Source organism: Lissotriton helveticus, chromosome 5_1 (assembly GCF_964261635.1).
Source record: "Lissotriton helveticus chromosome 5_1, aLisHel1.1, whole genome shotgun sequence".
NCBI lineage: Eukaryota > Metazoa > Chordata > Amphibia > Caudata > Salamandridae > Lissotriton > Lissotriton helveticus.
In genome coordinates this window covers 1,250,016,134-1,250,028,520 of record NC_136065.1, presented here as the reverse complement: position 1 = coordinate 1,250,028,520, position 12,387 = coordinate 1,250,016,134, and the positions used below count along the sequence as shown (strand labels likewise).

At 40.8% G+C, this 12,387-nt stretch overlaps 1 protein-coding gene across 1 annotated transcript in view; it reads right to left on the bottom strand.

Moving 5' to 3' along the window:
* Positions 1–12,387, bottom strand: part of LOC144752614 (scavenger receptor cysteine-rich domain-containing protein DMBT1-like) — a 1,037,642-nt gene that overhangs the window by 858,541 nt on the left and 166,714 nt on the right. The window contains exon 7 of the mRNA XM_078640493.1: positions 9,207–9,516. Within this exon, the coding sequence (XP_078496619.1) occupies positions 9,207–9,516 (310 nt within the window). The remainder of the gene's footprint in view (positions 1–9,206; positions 9,517–12,387) is intronic.

Below are 12,387 nucleotides of genomic sequence, written 5' to 3'. Positions count from 1 at the left end.
TCCCTGCCATATGTGCATTGCTACCCCATCAGGAAGTGGGTTTGTACTTGTGCATTCTCGTGTCCCTGTTTCGTGCTTTGCCCGGTGCGAATGGCCGCTTACCGGCCATAAGCGGGTGCACTTGTGTCCTGTGTTCGTTTGAGAAAATGTTGGTGTTTATACCACATTATGGGGCAGATTAGGATACCGATTTTTCCGCCGGCCCGGAGGATACGGAAAAACCGCAGCGGACCCACCAAAGAACCACCGCCACATTAGGATGGCTGGTGGGTCCAGGCTTACATCCGCAGCTTTTCCGCCGCGGTTGGCTTACAACCACGGCGGAAAAGCCCTAATATGGTGGCGCTGTCTCTCAGACACCGCTAGCCATATTAGGATGCCCAAAAAGAAATGCTTTTCCACGGCGGACTTTCTGACGTGGAAAAGCATACGGAGCTTCACTGCGGGGTCCCGTTGCGGGCCCCCTGGGTGAAGGGGGGTGGGGGGTGCACATGGGGGGTACCTATGGTACCCCCCTGCATTTGTATGCAGTAATCAGCAGGCACCGCGCGGTGCCTGCCGCTTTCTGCATACAAATGCAATGTATGCATTTTTAACATTGCTTGAAGCTGCACCCGCCACAATGTTAAAAATAGAGGATGTGACCGCCAGGGTGGCGGTCACATCCTAATTGGAGAGGAGGGAAAACCGCAGGCCATGCGGAGGTTCCCTCCTCCTCGATGGTCGCGGACGAACTCAAGTCCATCCGCGATCATAATGAACCCCTATGTTCGATGATGGGGTGCTCTGCTTCCTATGTGTGTGTGCTGCATTGTGTGTCTGGGATGTCCCTTCGGCTCTGATTTGGCTCCCCCTTCTCCCTTTCGGGCAGTGTGGTTTTTACTTCTGTGTGTGTCGCGTGCCTGGCGGTGCTTATCCCTGCTTTCCTCATCGCGAATGGGCTCATCGCATGTCTTTTTGTGTTGGGGCCTGTGTTTTTTTCTCCCTGCAGTGGTTGTATTGCGGACATTGGCCGCGCTTTCAGCAAACCATTGCATGGTACCGCGGTGTTGTGAATTCCACGTTAACAAAGGGTTATTTTCCCGCGAAAATAACCCCAGCGTCTTTTCATTTCCCTTCTCCACTTTTGCAGCTTGTCATCCATGTTCCTGTTTCCCTATCCGTTTACCCCAATATCTTTAATGTTGTTTAGTGGAATGTTTATGGTCTGAGACATCAAGTCAAAAGACACAAGGTACTCTCTCATCTCTTGAAACTTAATTCACACATTGTCTTTTTCAGAAAAGTCATTGTAATGATGTTGAATCGCTTATGTTAAAGCGCCAATGGGCTGGCCAGGTTGTTTTTTCTCTCGCAAATATTCAGAAGTGTGGTGTGGCCATTTTATGTCATAAATCGCTAAATGTACAGATTTTATCAATTAATGCCATTACCTCTCTTCCATTATTTGATGTATGGAAAACTTGTAACCTTGATACATGTGTTTTTCCAATGCACACCATCCCATGTCTAGACTGTACTGTAAATTAGTTACATGCGGCCACATGCATCATTGTAGGATTAAGGAATCGCAAATTTAGGAATTGCAAAATCCTATGCATCAAGAAATCTTTAAACTTTTTAGGATTTCTTAATTTTCGGTATTTGCGATTCCTTAATTGCGAATCGCAATTAAGGAATGGCATTAAATTGATTCCAATGGGCCTAGAGGCCCATAGGAATCAATCGGCCACATGCATCAAGTGAATTTGGAGTCGCAAACGTTGCGAATCGGAAAAATTGGCCATTTGCGATTCCAAATTCACTTTTTAGTATGCATGAAACAATTTTCAAAGAACCGCAATTTTTTGCATTTCCAAAAAATGCGATTGCATTTAAGGAATCGCATTTGTGCGATTCCTTAAATGCAATGCATGAATTTTTAAAAAAATGCGAATTTGGAAATAGGAGGTGCAAATTAACACGAGGTTGACCCTTGTGTTAATTTGCGAAATCTTTCAAAAATGCTCAAAAAAGCATTTTTGAAAGTGTCATGTTACACACACACATGTCCTGTGTGTGTGTGAAACTTGCACTTAAAAAAACATTTCAAGGGTGCAGGGAGGGTCCTTTGGACCCCCTCAGCACCCTTGAAATGCATCAACAAATTGCGATTCGCAAATTAAAAAAATGCAAAAAGGCATTGATTCCTATGGGCCTCTAGGCCCATAGGAATCAATGTAATGCCATTCCTTAATTGCGATTCGCAATTAAGGAATCGCAAATACCGAAAATTAAGAAATGCGATTCCTTAATTTTAGCAATTTAGGAATTGCTAAAACCTACAATGATGTATGTGGCCGAATGCCTTTTTGCATTTTTTTAATTTGCGAATCGCAATTTGTTGATGCATTTCAAGGGCGCTGAGGGGGATCCAAAGAACCCCCCCCCCCCTGCACCCTTGAAATGTTTTTTTAAGTGCAAGTTTCACACACACATGTCCAAAGGACATGTGTGTGTGTAACATGACACTTTCAAAAATGCTTTTTTGAGCATTTTTGAAAGATTTTGCAAATTAACACGAGGGTCAACCTCGTGGTAATTTGCACCTCCTATTTCCAAATTCGCATTTTTAAAAAAATACATGCATTGAATTTAAGGAATCGCACAAATTCGATTCCTTAAATGCAATCTCATTTTTTGGAAATTCAAAAAATTGCGGTTCTTTGAAAATTGTTTCATGCATACCAAAAAGTGAATTTGGAATCGTAAATGGCCGATTTTTCCGATTCGCACCGTTTGCGACTCCAAATTCACTTGATGCATGTGGCCGTAGGTCCTTTTTTCCTTCTAGACAATCATCAGAAATTTGTTACATTTTTATTTCAGATCATGCCCCTGTTTTAGCTTTTTTTCATTCATCCCTCAATCACTCCAATAAGTCACTGCCTTTATTAAGGAATCTTTTTCAAATTAAGTACTCCATTGGCACCTCCATTCCTAATAATTGGGATGCTTTAAAAGCCTCCTGTCAGGCTTTCACTGTTGCTTATTCAGCTAAAAGGAAAAAGAAGTTAAATTCCCAATACCGTAAATTGCTTCAGCAAATTAACACTCTTGAACATACTTACTTTACCTCTAAATCTTCATCCGTTGTATGTGAACTAATTACAGGTAAACCTAATCTCGATAATGTTGCTACTATTGATGCATGGAACACCTTGCTTAACGTAAATCTAAATTCTACATAGGTCAAAATAATGCGGGTAAAATGTGGGCTAATTACTTAAAAATTAAATTACTGCATAACAATATATGACACATTCACATTGAATTTATTAACAGCATTGAGTCCTCTGACTCTGATATTTCCAATGTTTTCCCCATCCTAATATATATAGGAGATACCATACCCTTAGACCTGCTGTGGAAATACATTTTAATGGCCTCCCAAATCCTCCTTCCAGTCTTGATACCTTCAAAGCATTAGCAGGCACATGCATCAAAGCTTTTTGAAATCGCAAATGGTGCGATTCGCAAAAATCGGCCATTTGCGATCGCAAAATTAGCTTTTGCGATGCATGAAAGAACTTGCCCCTCGCAATTTAAAAAATCGAAATTTTTTGCGATTCCTTAAATTGCGCTTGCATTTCAGGAATTGCAATTTACAATTCCTTATATGCAATGCAATTAAGTAAAAAGAATAGCGATTTCACTAATAGGGGGCGCAAATTACCATGAAGTTGAACTTCAAGGTAATTTGCAAAAGTTTCATGCCTTAAGGTCATGTGTGTGCGCAACATATGTGCACAGATCATTTTCAGGGGTGCAACAGGGTGTCCTTTTGACATCCTTGCACCCTGAAATTGCATGCGCAATTTGCGAGGACCTATTGGTACTCGCAAATTGCGTATGCAATTTCCCATTAATTCCTATGGGCCTTTAGGCCCATAAAAATTAATGGGAAGCCATTCCTTATTTGTGACTCACAATTCGCGAGTCGCAAATAAGGAATGTGTAGGAATCGCTATTTTTATAGCGATTCCTACATCCATAGAGTTTTGCTAGTCCTTAATTGTGATTCCTTAATTATCGCAATTAAGGACTAGCAAAATCCTACCTTGATGCTTGTGCCTGTCCAACCTGACATAACCCTTCTCAAAGTCATTGATGCCATCAAATCTTTAAAAACAGGTAAAACTCCTGCTCAACAGATTTTCAATAGAATTCATTTCCTATTTTTCATCTTTTTTTGCCCCCTAATTGTTAGAGATTTTTCACTCTTTTCTTTTGAATTCAAAGGCCTTTCTAGAGTCCCTGAATGTTATCAACCCTAAGTAAGATAAAGACCCCCACCTCACGTAAAACCTATCGACCTATAATTAAGATTGCAAAATGTTTGCCAAGATTCTAGCATCTCCCCTAGAAACCGATGCACCCCTTCTTGTCAAACCTGATCAATCTGGTTTCATAAGAGTAGACTTGCAGTGGATAATGTCCGAATGTTCTCTAATATTCCTACGTTGTCTAAAAATTAGCATACCCCCTCTTGCTGCCTTATCCCTTCATGCTGAAAAAGTATTTGATCGCATCGGTTGGCAATTTATGTTTACCACTCTCCATTGGTTTGGTCCCAGATTTGATTCATTCTTAAAATGATTATATTGTGTCCCTCGAGCTAGTGTTTTTGTTAATGGTCATTTCTCCCCATACTTTAATTTGCATAGAGGTACCAGGCAAGGTTGTACCCTCTCCACTTTGCTTTATATTCTTTGTCAAGAACCATTTCTTGAATGCATCCACTGTAACACACAAATCTCCGGATTAAAAACACCTCCTTTGAATCTATGCTTTCGGCTTCTACTAAAAATGTTCTTATTTACATGTCCAAACCCTTATCCTCTATAGACCCTTTTTTTTTAGCAAGAGATCAATTTATACTGTACTACTTCAAGATACAAACTCAACTTTTCAAAGACTGAAATTTTAGAATTGAATTCCTTCTGTTATCAGTATATGTTTGCGAATACTAACTTTACATGGTGCCCTTCCAGAATTAAATACTTGGTTGGTGGTTTTCCCCTAATATTTCTAACATGATTAGCCATAATGTTAACATTTTAAAACTTGAAATACAGTAGTTACTCACATCCTGGTCTCCTCTTCATTTATCATGGTGGGGCAGCTTAGACACCCTTAAAATGATGATTGTGTCACGTCCTATATATAATTTTAATGTTACCTTTTAAAATACTGAATTATTGTTTTTCACAGATTAACTCTGTTTGTCACAAATTTCTTAGGAACAACAAACTTTCACGCATTGCCTTGTTGAAACATAAATGCCCTAAGAATGAAGATAGTGTCCAATTCCCTGATTTTAAACTATATCAATCCGCTTTTTAAATTTGACAATGTTACACCTTCATTAATTACTTTCAAGACTCTTCTATGCCACGTTGGATTGTATTTGAATGTTCATTACTGAAGGATTTTTCATTCAAATGTGTGATTTACATATCTAAAAGTACTTTAATTTCTAAGAACCCTACAGTAAAGTACTCCCAGCATTTGGTATATACAGTATTCTCAGCTAGTTTCGACATTCAACAATGCTTTCTATCCACTTCAATTTGGTATAATAAGTTTATTCAATTTCACCACAAATCATATTATTCCAAACACTGGAAAGAGAAGGGTATCATGTTTGTCCACCAATTGGTAAGACATAACTCTGTTAAACCTTTCCCCCAGCTACAAACACAATAAAACTTACCTACTTATTTTTTAAAGGAATGTGAATTAATATTTTTTCTTTTTCAGCCCTTTTTAAAGGCTCACTATTTCCCTCCTACCGCAGCCACTCACACCTCTGTTACTGTTGGATATTATTAATCACGACACTATTCCAAAAGCAGCTTTTATTTACAAAATGTTACTATTACCATCTTCTGTGTGAATCAAAAACTCTATAGAAATATTATGGGAAAATGACCTGTTTATATAATTTTCTGTTCATCAGTGGGATAAAATATGTCTCAACGTGTTCAATACTTCCAAAGCTGAGCATATTAGTCAATCGCTACTTTTTCTTTATAATAGAGCTATTATCCCTCTTGAGTGTGTATATGAATTTGATCCATCTGCTTCTCCACTATTTTGCTTGTTTTCCATTTCCAATGGTACTTTAACCCATTAACTTTATCCTGCTCTCATGTGTTTAATTTTTGGAACGCTATCTGGTCCAAATGTTAAAAGATTTTCCAATTTCATATTCAACTAACAATCCAAAGTGTTTTTTTAGTATCTATGTTGTCTAATTTTGATCGCTTGTCCCCCTATCCTTTGTTACTTGATCTTTTTAATGCACTTGCCTTCAAGGTTATACTCTCCTGTTGGAAAGATACTTCAAAATTAACTATGTTAACATGGTCGAACACAGAATAACTACTGTTTCATCAGTAACCCCTACTTTTTTCTTTTCTTTTCTTCTATCTCTTTCTCTTTTTATATAAATTGATATATTTTGTTAAATTTATTAACTTCTCTTTTATTCCAATTCCTTGAATATTTGCAAATACTCCAGACTTGTATACCTACCCTACTGTAATTGTTACGTATATTGTTATTGCTTTATGAATCTTTGATATACAATATTTAACAACAACGAAAAAGAATTTAAGGATATCTGTAATCCTACTCCCTGCTAGAGGGTAAGTAGCCGGGTTTCCAACATGCCAGAGAGAACCAGCTAGCAACGACTTCACAAGTTTGCAGGCTTTCTCAGCTGGGGTGCTCACAGTGCTGAGAAGCGTAACTATTGCATGGACCATTTCCCAGTACCATACACTAATGGAGGTATCTGGCATTGAAATTGTATTCCATTTGTTTTGTCGTTTCCTAAATGATTTGCTTTGGCACTCTTTAGCACAGTAGGCAGTAGTAGTCACTTACTTATTTGTGAGTGTATATCACTTATTTACAAAATGCATACATTTCTCATATACATATTATTGGACCTGGACCTTTATGCGGGGTCATCACCAAACTTTTTACCTTTTTCCTCCAATGTTTGCTGAATTTGTTTTTGTTGGCTTTAGGACTCTGGGCCCTTTACTACGGCTAGCCAGCGCTAAAAGTGCATGTGCTCTCTGCCTAAAACCTGGTAACATTGGCTCATATCCAAATTGGCATATGTAGGTGCCTTGTAAAGTGGTATGCCATATACCTAAGGCCTGTAAATTAAATGCTACCAGTAGGCCTTCAGCACTTACTGTGCCAACCACTTAGGTAGCACTTTAAATCATTCACTAGGCCTGCCCTTGCAGCCTAAATGCAGTGTTACAGCGCCATGTCAACTTCACATTTAAAACCATTACCAAGCCTTAAGGTCTCCTTTTATTGCATATAAATCACCCTTAAGGTAGGCCATAGGGCAGGGCAATGTGTAAATAAAAGGTAGGACATGTACTTTTACGTTTGACGTCCTGGAAATGAAAAACTCCCAAATAATTTTTTACTACTGTGAGGCCTACCCCTCTCATAGGATAATATTGGGGATTCCCTACTACATTTAATACGCTGCAATTCCTAATTGAGAGGGGGTAGATGTGTCATGGTTGATACCTATGCAGTCGTAATGATAAATACCCTTGAATGGCAAATTTGAGTTTATCATTACAATTTTGTAAATGTCACTTTTAGAAAGTTGGCAATTTTCTTCTCTTGTAGCCTATTTCTGATTGAATGTCTGAGTAGGGTGACTGTTGGGCTTTGTTTATTCATCCTAGACAGTCGCACATAATGGGAGCTAGGTATGAGTTGTTTCCTGGTGGGCCATCCTGGGCAGGATAGGAAGGAGGAGCTGGACACAGCCTCACACTTAGACCTGAATAGGATGTATCTTGTCCCACACAAAGGGCTGCATAACCCTCTAAAGTTAGTCTGGAGCCAGGGCAGAAAGGGAGGACCTCTGTGCACTTCAAATACCCTTCTTTGAAGTCTCTCCCACTTCAAATGCACCACTGGGTATAAGAACTGAACTTCAGACCCTACCACTTAAATACACTCTTGGACCAGTGGCTACTCTGCCAGGAAGGACTGTTGTGCTCCTTAACAACTGCCACTCTGCTGGACTGCTGCTCTGGAAGCACTGCTTTCTTGCTGTGCTAACCTGCTGTCCTCCTTACCTGAATGAGAATGACTGGACCCACATCACTTGAACTCAGAACCCAGAATACTAGGGTTAGTTTGCTGGTTTACTAATATGAAGTCTCAGGGACATAAAAGACGTCCAACTTACTTGCCTCTGCCCTTGGACCCTGCCAGCTGTGAGTCTCTCCTGCTAAGTGATGCCGGCCCAGTCCTAGACCCTTGGAAGTGGACCTAATGGTGTAAAACCAGCAAAATCCCCACATCCATGTCTACTGTGCAGCTTTGAGCTGTTGCATTGCCATCAAGAAGACCAGCACTGAAGCATTGCGGGAGATGCAGGGTTTCCAAACAAGAGCACCTCACTCACTGAGGACGCATCACTACCATTGCCAAGATCTGTCTCGGCATATCAGCTCCACTGTGAATGCATCTTCACCATTGCACGTCTCAGAACTGATGCATCGCCTTGACTGCGTTTACAGTCGTCGAAGCATCTCCTCGCCTGCACTCCGCATCTCCCTCGGCGTTGATGCAACGCGAACTAAGGTCTTTTTCTGGAGGCCAAGCTTGGTCCCTGTAGTAGGCCTGTGCTTCATCGTGGTCGGTCTCAACTTTTGACTTTGTCCCGGTCCAGCGCAACCAGCCATTCCTGGCTGGTGTTTTTTGCATTTAAGTGCTATTTTACAGTTTATTCTTTAAAATGTATACGTCCGATTCTGTTAACAGGATTTTTGTCATGTTGGTCTTGTTTTATATATTAAATTAAGCTCTATTTTTCCTAACCAGGTGTGGTGTGTTTTGGTTTGAAATTTTTACTGATTTACTGTTTGAAGTGATGCACAAAATATTTACACATTGCTTTTAAAGTTAAGCCTGACTGCTCTGTGCCAAGCTACCAGGTGGTGAGCACAGATTTATTTAGGGTGTGTTTGTGACTTACCCTGACTAGGATTGTGGTTCCTGCCTGGACAGAGTGTATACCTCTGCCAACCATAAACTCAATTTCTAACACATATCTATCACCCACCTGCTAGGTTAAAGGCAAAGTCATATAGAGGTAGCTTGAATACAACATACCTGAGCAGATCACCCCAGCATCTTCAGTGTGGGCACAATTATGGATGTACCAGCCTTTGTTGGGGCAATTCCACAGGAAGGATTCGGTTCCATGGCACTCTACTTCATCCAGGAGAATACTGAGAGTGCCCTGGCCAAAATAGGCGCTGCTAGTATATGTTAGAGCCTTTCCACATCCAAGCTGTCGACATACGACTTCTGCATCGTTTAAATCCCAGTTATCATCGCACACTGTTCCCCAGGCACCGCGGTGAAAAATTTCAACTCGGCCTGAACATTGGTCTATTCCGTCAGCAAGTCGCAGAACTAGAATTGAAGAAGATAATGAAGAAATTGGAAAGAGGGTGAGCTTAACATTGAAGTTAGGGTGCACAAATACTCAAATTCACACAGCAGTGAGAAACCAATCCTCCTTGCTGTTGCAAATATTGGCTTGAGGCACAAGCCATTGAATATGTGATTTGGAAATGACAAAAATCAATGAATCATAAGTTCTTAATTGCAAACCATTATGTACAAAGCCTCTTTAAACCAAATCATAAATTGTTAAGCATGACAATTTGTTAATACTGAAATCTAATTTCCCATTTGCATGCCACACCGTTTGGGATTTGTTGATCGTAACTGAGAATCACAGCCGCAAATAGCAAACTTCACAGAGGCAAAGAGATCACCATCACTGACTCAGGATGCCAGCTGGAATAGGGCTGCAGAGATGCTCTGTTTCTGGGAGCACCTAGCCTGGCAGTTCAGGCTAAACTGTACCTATTGGATTAGGGTTGACACTTATTTGCATATAGCTTGGTCCAAACTGGGGTGGCATGGTGTGCAAAATAATGAGGGACTCGGATACAACATTAAATACTTACCAGTGTATAAGATTAAGTCAAGCATTCTGTCTGTTCATCACTTTTTAGTATACTTTAGTGTGGGCCTTAATTGGGATGCGTATGCCCAGATGTAGGTCCAATGTACACTGTGCCGGTGGAATCAACCTATACTTAACTAATGAGCCCTAATAACGGTGAAACAAGTCTTTGGTTGCTTGGAATCCAGTACAGGGAGGACCTGGCCTTTTAATTGGGGCTGGGCTGTTCCTATTGGAGCAAGATCCAGAATGATTTGCATATGGCTAGGTCCAAATTGAGGTGACACAGTGTGCAAAATAACGATGGACTTGGATGCTGCACTGAGCGATTAGTAGTTGCTGAGATTAATACAAGCATTCCATCCATCACTTTTTTTTATACTTCAGTGTGATGCCCTAAGTGGGTTAGGTATGCCCAGACGTGGGTCTTGAGCACACTGTAGCACCGTTGCTAAGCTATAACCGACTAATGACCTTAATGAGAGCAAAGCTAGTGTTGGATTGCTTGTTTTGTGTTTCAGGGAGTCACTAACTAGGCAATTCAGGGTGCCCTGTTCCTATTGTAGCAGGATCAAGAATGATTTGCATACGCTAGGTACAAAAGGAGGCGGCATGGCATGCTGAAAAATGTTAGACTGAGATATGTCCTGAGTAATTACCAGTTACTGAGATTAATTCAATCATTCCATTTATCACTTGTTTTATATATTTCAGCTGAGGTAAGGAACCAGAGAAAAGAGCAGAGGTCCAAACCTACAGAAATTTCAAAAAGTAGGAAAGGAAATGGCAAGCCAGTAGCTACAATGTGGGGTGCGGGACATGGGTGGTAGAAAAAAAAGGAAAAGTAAGCAACCAGGAATTAGAGATTTTAGTTTAGGAATAATAAAGTGCTTGGGAAGATTAAGGAAAAATGAGGCCACTGAAATCTGATATGACGTGGTGTTGAAAAGTGGGTTATTAGTAGTCTTAAATGTGCATCTAGGTCCCAATAAATTATTCCCATGCTCAACCCTGGCTAGCTTGGCTGCGAGCAGGCAGGCTTAACTTAGGAGACAGGTATGTAAAGCACCAAAGAACGCTAATTCAGTAAATAATTAAAACACAACACACAATGTATATAAATAGGAACTAATGTATCTTTAAAAAGACATTGAAATGACAAAAATCCAATGTAGGGAGCCGGGGATATGTTTTTTTTAAGATGTATTGCTATATATCACTTAAAAGCCTATTGAGCCGCTCTGAGATATCTGGTTGCACTTTACCAGGACATAGTCAAAGTTTCAGCCCGACTGCAATGGAGTCCTGCTGGGATAAAGCCTTGCAGTAGGCCTTGGTTGATATTTTATCTTCTGACTTAGTAACTTTTCTATAGCTTTTTCTGCCGGGGTCACTCAATGCTCTTCACCAGTCTAGGTTCAGAGAGGGTTCAGAAGCTTACTTTCCAGGGAGCTACCGGTCAAACTCTGGAAGTCGGACCTCCGTAGCTTTACAGTGGGATGAACTAGCGGGTCAGGCTGGCTCGCTTTTTATGGTGGCCGGCTTGGATCTCGAAGTTGAGTTGGTCCCTTTATGGAGCTTTTTTCCAAATTTGTCCCAAACTTCTGCAACTTTTAGAAAATATTCCTGAGGTCCCTCTGCATCCAAAGTGTCTAAAGCACAATTCAGGGGTCTGGAATCTGGATGTTTGGGACCACAATTCCCACAATGAACCTGGACAAAACCATTGCAAATTCATTGGACGCACTCCAGACAAGTCATTCTTGGTGGTGATCATCGAGGTGAGCTCTGTTAACCTGTGAATTGCAGGGCGACCACTCTTTATTCCTCTTGAAGCAAGGTACATCCAAAGGAGGTGGTTCCATATAATGCAGCAGGCACAGTCAGTCAGAATGCTGGGCCTGATGGTGCAAATCAGGTTTTCAGCTTGGCTAGCCTTCTTCTTCTTCTCTTAGTTTCAACCAGCAGATCTGACAGGCTCTTCTCCTCTCATATATTTATTCAGTGTTCTCTGGGTTCAAGCAGGAGAACACTCCTGTCCAGTGAGGTGATTGGCAACACCTCAGAGCATAACCATTTCCGCCAAAGTGTGGCATAATCTTCTTCCATAAAGCACTATTCCTCCAAAACTCAGCAAATTCAGAGGAGCAAGAACTAGTTAACCCACTTCCAGTATGGCTAATTTCCACATATCTCCTCCCCCTACCATATGTGAATTCCACCCGTAAGCCTGTCATCTGGCTGGGTTAGAGGGGCTGGGCGTAGGTGGACCAGGTATTCCCTACCTGCCATATTTCTCATTTGTAGCA